The sequence below is a fragment of the Salvelinus sp. IW2-2015 genome, linkage group LG24, assembly GCF_002910315.2.
Source record: "Salvelinus sp. IW2-2015 linkage group LG24, ASM291031v2, whole genome shotgun sequence".
Taxonomy (NCBI): Eukaryota; Metazoa; Chordata; class Actinopteri; order Salmoniformes; family Salmonidae; genus Salvelinus; species Salvelinus sp. IW2-2015.
This window is the reverse complement of record NC_036864.1, coordinates 7,606,598-7,620,576: the sequence shown is the minus strand read 5'-3', so window position 1 is coordinate 7,620,576 and position 13,979 is coordinate 7,606,598. Positions and strand designations below refer to the sequence as shown.

The 13,979-nt window shown below is 45.1% G+C and overlaps 1 protein-coding gene across 1 annotated transcript in view; it reads right to left on the bottom strand.

Moving 5' to 3' along the window:
* Positions 1 to 13,979, bottom strand: part of LOC111951413 (DENN domain-containing protein 5B-like) — a 79,283-nt gene that overhangs the window by 10,018 nt on the left and 55,286 nt on the right. Inside the window, 10 exon segments of the mRNA XM_070434778.1 lie at positions 52 to 133; positions 546 to 574; positions 576 to 622; positions 1,412 to 1,564; positions 2,286 to 2,417; positions 3,552 to 3,642; positions 5,395 to 5,545; positions 7,010 to 7,241; positions 10,232 to 10,807; positions 13,465 to 13,652. Of these exon segments, the coding sequence (XP_070290879.1) occupies positions 52 to 133; positions 546 to 574; positions 576 to 622; positions 1,412 to 1,564; positions 2,286 to 2,417; positions 3,552 to 3,642; positions 5,395 to 5,545; positions 7,010 to 7,241; positions 10,232 to 10,807; positions 13,465 to 13,652 (1,681 nt within the window).

Here is a 13,979-nt window from a genome sequence, read left to right as displayed (position 1 = left end):
TCTATCTATGTAACATCGTAATGTACAGGTTCAGTGGTGGGGAATTCATACCTCATATCCTGTATRACGGACGCTCGCAGCGATGGCATCCCTATTGACGACTCAGACTTTCGTCTCTCTGGACCGCTTGACACTGTGGGAGGGAGAATGAAGCACACACATCTCAGCTTTGGCAGCGCTCCAATTGAAATCAGATGCCACTGGAGTGTGAAAGGTCTGTAGATTAATTTTAACACATGAGTTGAATGTCAAATGGAGTATTTCATGGAATCATTGGCTATGGATATTGTGTGACTGAATGAATTGAGGGTAGGAGGCACATGTGTTTTATGTCAATGTTGTATATTAAATGGACCATGTAAGGTGTGTGTGTGTGTAATGTGTATGTTTGTGTGTGTGTGTGTGTGTGGTGTGTGTGTGTGGTGTGTGTGTGTGTGTGTGTGTGTTGTGTGTGTGTGTGTGTGTGTATGTATGTATGTATGTATGTATGTATGTATGTATGTTATATATAATATATATATGTGTGTGTGTGTGTGTGTTTCTACCTGGTGACTCTGCCTGCTGCTGCTCCAGTTTCTCTCTGCCTGGTAGTGCAGCAGTGGGACCACAGAGCTGACTTCCCTACAGAGGTCACAGTCCAGAGGTCAGAGGTCAACCCACACACTGTTAATAGCCAATACACTTCCCTAATACCAGGAACCTGCTCTGCCAATACTAATACATTCACTAATACTACTAGACTATAGATAGAGGATACCAGTAATAAGCCTAATTGAAATAGGGTCATATGGTTATGAGTATAAGACCTGATTTAACAGTGTTGGTAGACTGACCTCTGACCTCTGACCTATAGCAGGTTCTTCCAAGTAGAGCACTGAGCATGAGGTGGGTTTATATTGTAAATTCAATGTTGTCATTACGATAAAACCTGATTAAGAGAGAGAGAGTGTATGCATGTATGTGTGTGTCTGCACGTGTGTGTGTGTGTGGTGTGTGTGTCTGCATGTGTGTGTGTGTGTTGCACGGTGTGTTGTGTGTGTGTGTGTGTGTGTGTTCTGCACGTGTGTGTGTGGTGTGTGTTGATGTGTCTGCACGTGTGTGTGTGTGTGTGTGTGTGTCTGCACGTGTGTGTGTGTGTGTGTGTGTGTGTGTGTGTGTGTGTGTGTGTGTGCTGTTGCATGTGTGTGTGTGTGTCTGCACGTGTGTGTGTGTGTGTGTGTGGTGTCTGCACTGTGTGTGTGTGTGGTGTTCTGCACGTGTGTGTGTGTGTGTGTTGTGTGGTGTGTGTGTGTGTGTCTGCACGTGTGCGCTTGTGTGTGTGTCTGCACGTTGTGTGTGTGTGTGTGTGTGTGTGTGTGTGTGTGTGTGTCTGCACGTGTGTCTGCACATGTGTGTGTGTGTCTGCACAGACCTGTTTGACCTGCAGGCCATGGCTCCAGATCCTCTCCAGCAGGTCACAGAGGGAGGCGATGAGAGTGTTCTCCTCCAAACCTGTGATGTTGGCCTCCCCATGACCCAGCTCCACCGCCTCCCTGCCCATCTTCTCCACCAACATACGCTTAGTCTGGAGACAGGAGACACAGCAACATGGTCAACACAACATGACCACTACACATAGGATACAAACAACCTGTTTGTAGACCGGAACCAATCCGCTCATAACATGAATACATTAAACACAAAATTGCGCCGATATACAGTACCAGTCAAAAGTTTGGACACACCTACTGATTCTTTATTTTGACTATTTTCTACATTGTAGAATAATAGTGAAGACATCAAAACCATGAAATTACACATATGGAATCATGTAGTAACCAAAAAAGTGTTATTTCAAAATATATTTCATATTGAGATTCTTCAAAGTAGCCAACCTTTGCCTTGATGACAGCTTTGCACACTCTTGGCATTCTCTCAACCAGCTTCACCTGGTATGCTTTTCCAACAGTCTTGAAGGAGTTCCCACATAGGCTGAGCASTTGTTGGCTGCTTTTCCTTCACTCTGCGGTCCAACTCATCACTAACCAGAATGCCAAGAGTGTGCAAAGCTGTCAAGGCAAAGGGTGGCTACTTTGAAGAAACTAAAATCTATTTTGGTTACTACATGATTCCATATGTGTTATTTCATAGTTTTGATGTCTCCACTATTATTCTACAATGTAGAAAATAGTCAAAATAAAGAAAAAACCTTGGATGTGTCGATGCGTCCAAACTTTTGACTGGTACTGTACATTGGAGACACACAGCAACTGCAACCACAATATATTTCCCCTGTACAGACTCACCTTCATGCGACACTCCTTGAGTAGTCCCTCTACAAACTTCCAGTTGGTCTGAGCGATGACGGCAGGTGAGAGGTCAGACAGCTTGGGCTGACGGAGGTTCTTCCCCAGGCTCCGAGCCTCTTGCATGTACTTCTGATGGAGACAGACACAGAGCAACAGTCAGTTCTGTCTATAAAACTCTACACCTAATATTAACCATTACAGGTGGATGGAGGGACATTTCTCAGTTGGGTCAAACTTTAAGAGGTTGTATAAGGGTAGGAGTGAGGGKTTTGTACAGTCTTGAATATCTTTTAACAAACATTGGGTTGTGGTGAGGGGTTATGTGCTTGTAGAGAAAACAAGACAAAGTGAAAATAAAATGTTCTGTTAACTTCTCCACAGTGTTTTGAGGCGCTAAGCCCATTTCAGTGACACACTCTGGTGGGTTCAGTCTAGTTGACTTAAATTGGCTTGAATCTGAAATGATTCCGGATTTTGTATCCGTTACGATTCAGTAATTCCTTTCTCATCTCTCTCCTCCCCACAGAGATCATACAGTAGATACAGAACTGTAAAAGGGTAGGAGGAGGAGAGAGATGAGGGAAAACAAGATCCTCTGCAGAGCCATGACTCACTCTCTTCAGTGCTGTTGACTGTAACTAATGTAACAGGTACATGAGTGATCTATCAAACAGAGCCACTGTGTGTGAGCAAGCAGGGGTTGTGTGTATGTGTGAAGCAGGACTGGAGTGGAGAAGTGGAGTGGGGGTCGTCTTGGGGGTTGGGGTAGTTTTTAAGGGGTTAGTGGGAGGGTCAGTGGAGGGATCCATCACTCCTCCACGTACCAGGCAGCACTCAGAGGCAGACTTTTTTGGTGGTTTGAGAGGCGGGGGAGACGCCTTGTCCCACTCCCAAAACGCCATGGAGTTCTGCAGGACTAGACACCCCTCTACCTGCTGAGAGGTGGTACGGCCCAACCCCAACGCACAGGACCCACAGAAAAGACAGGAACGAGAAAGGAAAAAAAAGGACCATGCACATGAATGCACAGGACGTTCAAATAATAGAAAGAAACTAAGAAAAAGTAGTAAAAGAGAAAACAAGCTACAGAAACAAACATGAAATCAGTTAAGACAAGGATGGACAGGCTTTGAAAACGGAACCAAGCGGAGAACAAGCTCTCAAAATAAATCAAATAAGAAGGAACATAAAGGCATGCTATGGAACCAGAGGAGGAGGAGGAGAGAGGATGAACAGGTAGGGATGACTGTGTCGTGTCCGTACCTCTTTGAGGTCGTTATCTAGAGTCAAGTGTTCTGTTTGTTGTCTGTGACGGTCTTTCCTGCGCTGAGCCGTAGCGGTACGATTGGACCACCTGCTGACAGACACAACACTGTTAACTGCACAAACATTTATATAGACTCTACTCACCTACATACTACAGATGGAAGATTAAGGATAAACATTTGTTAACTTGGACTACATCACCGTAGCACAACTGTAGCGTATAAACAGTTGAAGTCAGAAGTTTACATACACTTAGGTTGGAGTCATTAAAACTCGTTTTTCAACCACTCCACAAATTTCTTGTTAACAAACTATAGTTTTGGCAAGTCGGTTAGGACATCTACTTTGTGCATGACACAAGTCATTTTTCCAACAATTGTTTACAGAAAGATTATTTCACTTATAGTTCACTGTATCACAATTCCAGTGGGTCAGAAGTTTACATACACTAAGTTGACTGTGCATTTAAACAGCTTGGAAAATTCCATAAAATTATGTCATGGCTTTAGAAGCTTCTGATAGGCTAATTGCTATCATTTGAGTCAATTGGAGGTGTACCTGTGGATGCATTTCAAGGCCTACCTTCAAACTCAGTGCCTCTTTGCTTGACATCATGGGAAAATCAAAAGAAATCAACCAAGACCTCAACAAAAATTTTTTAAGGTACCACGTTCATCTGTACAAACAATAGTACGCAAGTATAAACACCATGGGACCACGCAGCCATCATACCGCTCAGCAAATCAATCCCAGAACAACAGCAAAGGACCTTGTGAAGATGCTGGAGGAAACGGGTACTATATCCACAGTAAAACGAGTCCTATATCGACATAACTTGAAAGACCACTCAGCAAGGAAGAAGCCACTGCTCCAAAACCGCCATTAAAAAAAGCCAGACTACGGTTTGCAACTGCACATGGGGACGAAGATCATACTTTTGGAGAAATGTCCTCTGGTCTGATGAAACAAAAATAGAACTGTTTGGCCATAATGACCATCGTTATGTTTGTAGGAAAAAGGGGGAGGCTTGCAAGCCGAAGAGCACCATCCCAACCGTGAAGCACGGGGGTGGCAGCATCATGTTGTAGGGGTGCTTTGCTGCAGGAGGGACTGGTGCACTTCACAAAATATATGGCATCATGAAGGAGGAAAATTATGTGGATATATTGAAGCAACATCTCAAGACATCAGTCAGGAAGTTAAAGCTTGGTCGCAAATGGGTCTTCCAAATGGACAATGACCCCAAGCATACTTCCGAAGTTGTGGCAAAATGGATTAAGGACAACAAAGTCAAGGTATTGGAGTGGCCATCCACCACAAAGCCTTGACCTCAATCCTATAGAAAATTTGTGGGCAGAACTGAAAAAGCGTGTAGGAGCAAGGAGGCCTACAAACCAGACTCAGTTACACCAGCTCTGTCAGGAGGTGGAACTTATTGTGGGAAGCTTGTGGAAGGCTACCCGAAATGTTTGTCCCAAGTTAAACAATTTAAAAGGCAATGCTACCAAATACTAATTGAGTGTATGTAAACTTCTGACCCACTGGGAACGTGATGAAAGAAATAAAAGCTAAATAAATCATTCTCTACTATTATTCTGACATTTCACATTCTTAAAATAAAGTGGTGATCCTAACTGACCTAAGACAGGGAATTTTTACTTTGATTAAATGTCAGGAATTGTGAAAAACAGAGTTTAAATGTATTTGGCTAAGGTGTATGTAAACTTCCGACCAACTGTATTACGTTCATATAGCCGTTCTATGTTAAWWWWWWWWTATTTAATCCCAGAAACAATGCCTGTCATTGGTTGGATCTTCGGTAATGGCATCATATACGCACTTGTTATTGGTGGGTCCGACTGAGAGCACATCAGACTGCAGCTTGGGGAAGAAGCCTTGTTCATATTTGCCCTGTCCAATCTTCATATCCAACAGGTGGGGGTGGATGGCTGTGTGGTCGATCTTCAGCAGCCGCTGTTCGATGGCCTGGGCTGGAGAGGGAGATCAAATCAAGAGAGGGGGATTTGAGAAAGGTCTTCTTTTGGTATAACCACTACTTGAGAATACATTTATTACAATGCTAGAACTAAACCTTTGAGTTCACTTTGAATGAAGAGACATACACACGCACACACACACACACACACACCTACGCACACACACACAAATAAGCTGCCACTATTGTGCTCCTCTACACAAAGCTTAGCAGGACATCAAAGCATTGTGTTTGTTCAATTCATCTCACTGCTTGCTCTGTCTTTCTCGGTCTCTCTTTCGGTCTTTCTGTTTGCTCTCCAAACCTACCTCCTTCGCTAACCTTTCTTTCTTTAACGAACACAAGGTAGAGAGAACAGACGCAGTACGACTCAACCCAAACCAACAGGCATCTGTCAATTAACCCCTGCTCGCGGTGTTGGCGAGGTCATTTTTTACATGGCAGATATGAGCTTTTTTTGTCTGTCAAAACCCTCTGAATTTATCATCCAGTCTCAGTCCTCATTGTTTGTCAGACATTAGAGAGAGGAGCACAGGAGCGACCGAGGGAAATTAAGCAGAATAAAAGAGTTTCTTTTGTGTGTGTGTAATTGGGGAACTGCACGCGCCACCACCTCTGAAAGAGCTCTCCCTGAACAATTAGGCTTTTACAGCATTAAAATCTGCCAATGTCAGACCCTGTGAATTGACTCCCCGTATACCTGTAGCGCGCACGCCCCCTATTYATTGTCTGTGAGAGTGTCTGGTCAGGTCTTTTTTTAAGCTTAATTAGAACTCATTTGGCTTGCCCTCGTTAAGTCTCGGATTGCTGCTGCGTAGGCAAAATGAAGCGAGGAAGCCAGACTCAGGACTGACTCAGTGGGGTAGGGGAGGCAGGGGTGTTTGGGGGGAAGTGTGTGTATATATGCGTGTGTGTGTGTGCGTGAGAAAGAGAGAGAGAAGGAAAGAAAGCGAAATAGAGCGTAGAAGAATGAGCTTTGTGGGGTGAGGCTTTCTTTGAGACAAAGACAAATGGGCAGAAAAGGCCAAGGGGAGCACGTGCTGAGTGGAGAGAAGTCTGCTGTTTCCAATGAACACATGAAATAGAGGTCAAGAGGGGGAAGAGGATGATGAGACGGAAAGTAATAGGATGGATGTGGAAAGAGATGGATTTAAAGTGAGTCCTGTGTGACCTCTTAAAGCATCGTTGGTATGCCAGCCAGGCAGACAGCAGTCATCTACAGCATGCTGATCAGACAGACAGCACAGAGGAAAGCACATTCTCATTCAAGACCAATTTTTCAATTAGTCCCTCTCCTCTATCCATATTTCTCTGTTAACTACCAAAAACTCATTTTAAAACGACTATAGATTTGTCCTTCAATTCCACCTGTACCTCTCGGTCTTTCTCTCTCGCGCTCCCMCACACACACACACACACACCCGCCCCCTTCCCCACTCACCACTCTCTTCTGACTCACCTGACTCCTTGAGGATGGTGCACCTCTGGTAGTTGGAGGACCGCAGACTTGGGGCTCKAACATTGTATAGACGAGCTTTATCGATGCGTCCGTCGAACACGCGGAGCAGCGGCTCCTTCTCCTCCCATTGGGACATGATCTTGTTGTCGATGAAGGTGGCGAACATCTGGGTCTCGATGAAGTGGGACAGGAAGGGCAGGTAGGGCTCCGGCTGGTCAGACAGGAAGGATGCCTGGAGAGAGGGGAGATATGTTAGTACAGACACAGATACATGAACATGCATGCACTCGCAGGGAAAGACATGAAGACAAATACTAGTAGGTAGGGAAAGATACAAATGTAATTACAAAATGATATTTAGGTGCACACAGGGATGGACAGAAATGACAAAATAAAATGACAAAATACCATAAAGACCAATGTATCAAAATAAACTACAAAATACTTGTCTTTTGAAATGTATTTAATTAAAAATACATGTATTTTGTATTTAGAAATACATTTACTTGCTATGACTGTGTTATGTTGTTCATCTACCTTAGTTGAATGCACTTACTGTAAGTCTCCCTGGATAAGAGTGTCTTCTAAATGACCAACATGTAAATGTAAAAATGAATCTAAATGAACTGCAATGCACACTGGGTATTATTATTGGCCTTGTTTCGGGGAAGAGTTCCTTAAAAAGGCATGCTGTGAAATTGTTCATTTTTGTATATTTGTATGTATATTTAGTTAATTTAGAAGACGCTCTTATCACAACATAGTACCATTCAAATTACGTATTAAGTATCTTGTTACGAAATACAGTGCCTTTAGAAAGTATTCAGACCCTTTGACTTTTTCCACATTGTGTAGTTCAGCCTTATTCTAAAATGGATTAAATCGTTTCCCCCCTCAACAATCGACACACAATACCCCATAATGAAGTAAAAACAGGTTTAGAGATTTTTGCAGATTTTTTTTTTTTATACAAAACTGAAATGACACTAACATAATAAGTATTCAGACCCTTCACTCAGTACTTTGTTTAACAACCTTTGGCAGCCACTACAGCCTCAAGTATTCTTGGGTTTGACGCTACAAGCTTGGCACACCTGTATTTGGGGAGTTTCTCCCATTCTTCTCCACAGATCCTCTCAAGCTCTGTCAGGTTGTATCGGGAGTGTCGCTGCACAGCTATTTTCAGGTCTCTCCAGAGATGTTCGATCGGGTTCAAGTCCGGGCTCTGGCTGGGCCACCCAAGGACATTCAGAGACTTGTCCTAAAGCCACTCATGCCTGGTACTGGCTGTATGCTTAGGGTCATTGTCCTGTTGGAAGGTGAACCTTCACCCCAGTCTGTGGTCCTGAGCGCTCTGGTGCAGGTTTTCATCAAGGATCTCTGTACTTTTTTCCGTTCATCTTCCCTCAATCCCGACTAGTCTCCCGGTCCCTGCCGCTGAAAAACATCCCCACAGCAGGATGCTGCCACCACCATGCTTCAGGCATGGTGCAGGCATGGTGCCAGGTTTGCCCAGACGTGGACGCTTGGCAGTCAGGCAATCTTGTTTATCATGGTCAGTGTCTTTAGGTGCATTTTGGAAAACTCAAGCGGGTTGTCATGTGCCTTTTACTGAGGAATGGCTTCTGTCTGGCCTGATTGGTGGAGTGCTGCAAAGATGGTTGTCCTTCTGAAAGGTTCTACCATCTTCAGAGGAACTCTGGAGCTCTGTCAGAGTGACCATTGGGTTCTTGGTCACCTCCATGCCCAAGGCCCTTCTCCCCGCATTGCCCAGTTTGGCCGGCATCGCTAGGAAAGAGTCTTGGTGGATCCAAACTTCTTCCATTTAAGAATGATGAGGCCAGCCTCCCGGGTGGCGCAGTGGTTTAGGGCACTGCATCGCAGCGCTAGCTGTGCCACCAGAGTCTCTGGGTTCGCGCCCAGGCTCTGTCGCAGCCGGCCGCGACTGGGAGGTCCGTGGGGCGACGCACAATTGGCCTAGCGTTGTCCGGGTTAGGGAGGGTTTGGCCGGTAGGGATATCCTTGTCTCATCGCGCTCCAGCGACTCCTGTGGGGCCAGGCGCAGTGCGCGCTAACCAAGGGGGCCGGGTGCACGGTGTTTCCTCCGACACATTGGTGCAGCTGGCTTCCGGGTTGGAGACGGCTGTGTTAAAGAACAGTGCGGCTTGGTTGGGTTGTCTTCGGAGGACGCATGGCTTTCAACCTTCGTCTCTCCCGAGCCCGTACGGGAGTTGTAGCGATGAGACAAGATAGTAATACTAACATTGGATACCACGAAAATTGGGGAGAAAAGGGGGTAAAATTAAAAAAAAGAATGATGAGGCCTGGGGACTTTCAATGCTGCAGAGTTGTTTTGGTACCCTCTCCAGATCTGTGCCTCGACACAATCCTGTCTCGGAGGTCTACGGACAATTCCTTCGACCTCATGGCTTGGTTTTAACTCTGACATGCACTGTCAACTGTGGGACCTTATATAGACAGCTGTGTGCCTTTCCAAATCATATCCAATCAAATGAATGTGGACTCCAATCAAGTTGTAGAAATATCTCAAAGATGAACAATGGAAACAGGATGCACCTGGGCTCAATTTTGAGTGTCATAGCAAAGGGTCTGAATACTTAGGCTATTTCAGTTTTTTTTAATTTTTTATCCACCTGTTTTCACATTATCATTATGGGGTATTGTATGTAGATTGCTGAGAATTTTTATTTATTTAATCAATTTTAGAATAAGGCTGTAACATAACAAAATGGAAAAAGTCAAGGGGTCTGAATACTTTCCGAAGGCAATGTACATTGGAGTGCAGTTCTGCCCAGTGTAATACAAATGACTAAATACTAAGAAGTAACTGAAATACATATTTCAAATWCATGTAACAGAAATACTGCCCATCTCTGGGTGCACAGCACGTAGCATAAACACACAGCAACCAACTCTGTTTTCTGTCTGTTTGCTGATATGAATGCATTTCCCCAGTGATTTCATAAATGCAAACATTGTTATTGCCAATACCGCGTCTTAACAGCTCCAGCTGTGTTCGTCTTACTTATTTATCAAATGGAATATTTTCATAGTGGACGGGTTTCAGGAAAGAATTTAATCCAGCATCTCACAAACATGGTGATTCTCCAGGGGACTTCCACTAGCACACAACACAGGCCTCAATAAACAGCCCGTTACATCAAGGTAAACAGTGTGTGTGTGTGTGTCAACCCATCTCACCTTATCAAAGTTGTGCATCTGCTCTCGGTTGGTGAGCCAGGACTCCAGGTCCGGAGCGCTATGGATGACGAAGGCCTCATAGTCCGCGAACATCATGGTAAACCTGCTAGCGAACACCTCCCTCAGCTGTACATTCAGCTTAGCGTTCCTCAGCTCCTCCTCCTCGACTGCCGTTCTCCCCCCCTGGGCCTCTCCCTCACCCCCTACCCCCCTCAGGGCTTCCACACGGACCCCTGTTCTCTTAGCCAGAGCATGGAGTCTTTCCAGAGTAGCGTTCCCTTGGAGAAGCTCCAACACAGCTAACTGCTCCCCTCCTAGGTTCCCATTCCTCCCATCGTCCTCTAGCTCCCTCAGGGCCTGTTGGCTCTTCAGACCAGGGTGACGGGTAGAGACGGACCCAGGGGTGGTGGTGGAGGTGGGGACAGAGGTTGGAGGAGCGCCCCCCACTGGGGATATGCCGTAGCGGAGGAGGACTTCGCTGAGCTCCTGGATTAACTCTGGTTTGTTAGGGAACTGGGGGAAGTCTTCAGGCAGCTCGATACAGTGGTTGTCAATGTCCACAAAGCACAGGTTAGCCTGTTAGGAGAGAGAGGTTTGGAATAACATGGAAGTTTATACAACAATTATAACATAGCTATTGCTCAATGAATAGATACTCAGAGAGGGGTGTGTTGGGGACAGGACATGGACAGATTGAGTATTGGGTAAGTGATTGACACTATAAAGAGATTGTCAGTATTAAACCCAAAACACCAGTCTCAAYGTCAACAGTAAAGAGGCTACTCCGGGATGCTGGCCTTCTAGGTAGAGTTGCATAGAAAAAGCCATATCTCAGACTGGCCAATAAAAAGAAAAGATTAAGATGGGCAAAAGAACACAAGACACTGGACAGAGGAACTCTGCCGAGAAGGCCAGCATCCCGGAGTCGGCTCTTCACTGTTGACGGTGAGACTGGTGTTTTGCGTGTACTATTTAATGAAACTGCCAGTTGAGGACTTGTGAGGCGTCGGTTTCTCAAATTAGACACTAATGTACTTGTGCACAACTGAGCAAGAGGACCAGGGCCTCCCACTCCTCTTTATATTCTGGTTAGAGCCAGTTTGTGCTGTTCTGTGAAGGGAGTAGTACACAGCGTTGTACAAGATCTTCAGTTTCTTGGCAATTTCTCACATGGAAGCCTTCATTCTCAGAACAATAATAGACTGACGAGTTTCAGAAGAAAGGTCTTTGTTTCTGCCCATTTTGAGCCTGTAATCGAACGCACAAATGCTGATGTTCCAGATACTCAACTAGTCTAAAGAAGGCCAGTTTTATTGCTTCTTTAAATCAGAACAACAGTTTTCAGCTGTGTGCTAACATAATTGCAAAAGGGTTTTCTAATGATCAATTAGCCTTTTAAAATGATAAACTTGGATTAGCTAACACAACGTGCCATTGGAACACAGGAGTGATGGTTGCTGATAACAAGCCTCTGTACGCCTATGTAGATATTCCATAAAAAATCTGCCGTTTCCAGCTTCAATACTCATTTACAACATTAACAATGTCTACACTGTATTTCTGATCAATTTGATGTTATTTTAAAATGGACAAAAAAWTTGCTTTTCTTTCAAAAACAAGGACATATCTAAGTGACCCCAAACCTTTGAACGGTATACACATGCTGTGTTATAGCRTATACTTCCCGGCTCTACTGTCCCTGTGAGAGGATGACTAGGAGTTACTGTACACCTGAATACATGACATTAGCATTTACTCTCTGGCATCTGAAACGCTGAGTTTACCACCAATTGACTATAGTTTAATAACAGCATTTGCTAGGCTCCAGATGTGAATTTCAAAACTCAACATTTTCTTCTCCATGTATTTCTGGGTCCAGGTTTGACTCATGTGCACGGCTCTGTGAGGGCTGCATCAGCCGTCTGTGCACAGATCTGACCTGACGTGGATTGGCTTAACGGAGGTTTATTTAGGTAGTGGAGAAGACTGCAGGCCATCCGCCTGATTTACGCGATGCGGAAAATGGAGCACGCACCCCGCTGGGTGATTGTACAGGCACACAATGTTTGGCCTAGTTTCGGTTAAAAGCCATTGGTTCCTCTTTTGCATTAAAAAGAAAGGATGGAGGATCAAGAGGGACAAAATTACATGAAACTGTTGGTATTCATGAGTGTGTGCATGTGCATGTACTTGTTTGGTATTTTCTATGCAAACATGACTAATATGGTTAGGAGACAAATTATTGTTCTGCCATTTGAAATGGAAATTAGATTAATTCTTTCTACAGAGCCAGAGCTTAAAAAGGCAAGTCTTTCCTTCATTCATTCATTCACATCCTCTCTCTATGATCCTTCCCTTCTTTCCGTTTGCTTTCAGCCCTTATTTCATCCCTCCATTTCTAGGTCATCCTTCCTCACTTCAAAGAATCAATCAGAAAATAGAGATATTGCTAAATGAAAACATTTGGGCACCGTGTGATCTTTAGGGGAGGATCCGGAGGAACACAGAGGGGCAGAAAATTGGATTGTGAGGAGGAGGCAGGAGCAGCACCAGGGAACGCCGTCGGATGCTGCACTGACTCGGATAATTACCATGCATACGGAATGGGCCAGATTAATGAGCGGTGGGAGTGAGAGGGAGGGAGAGCCCTGAAGCTGGGAATCTCTTTGGGACGTTCCAGACCATTAGGAGTCTCATCTCGTCCCCACTCACACGCTGTGCACCGAGAGTTCCATCGCTTTCACTGTCTGAGGAGGAGGCCATTCAAGCTGGGAGGAGGGAGGAGGGAGAGGGTATAGACACACACTATCCCAAAATCCACTAAGCCGTTCCAGAGAAATATCCGTTTGAGTTCCTTCCACACAGGAGTAATAGGGGTCTACGCAAACACATTGGCCTGTGAGTGATAAAACCAATAGAAGTATCTCAGAGAGGTTTAAGCGCTCTCCAACAAACTAAAATTAACTTCCAATAGATATTCCTCCACAATAAGAGTCTGAAAGCTGCATTTTTCCACTTCCCGCTCAGTCTGAATAGGAGCCAGGTAGTCTGCCTGTGTGCGTGGGAGGCTCATTGTGCAGAGTCAGGGTTGGATGGCCTTGGACACTGTGCATTCAGCAACAATGAGCCCTTACTGTAACTGCCTATTGTATGGAGACACACACTTACAAATAAAAAACAGACCCATTCACAGTCGCACACACACACACTGACACACACACAGTAGTCCATACCTCCTGTGGCAGCTCTAGTTTGGAGCGGTCGGTGCCCTCCTTGGACTGCAGGCCCATGAGGTAGGGCACAGGGGCATCCAGGAAGTGCAGCAGTGAGGCGGGTAGGATGGGCACGTAGACATGCTGCCACTGGAACGGGAAGAGCAGGGTGGTGATGCCCTCCGCAACTGTCATCAACCGCTGGTAGTCTGGAGAGAGGTAGGGTGAGGGAAGGGAGAGAATTTGGGAGGGGGAGAGGTGGAGGAAAAGGAGGGATGGAGTGAGTGATTGGAAGGAAAGGTGGAGGGGAAATATAAGGGAGATGTTAGAGAGGGAGGAGAGAAGAAGCAGCAGAGAGTAACTTTAAATCAACAGATCAAAATTGAATCTGGGGGCAATACGGGGGGAATTCTGTTTTGATGGATTCAATTTAAATCACCATTCTGTGTGTGTGCGCGTGTGMGYGTGTGCGTGTGCGTGTGTGTGTTGGCCCGCAATGTCTCCTGTTCCTGATTAAAGATTAGGACCAGTGGTCT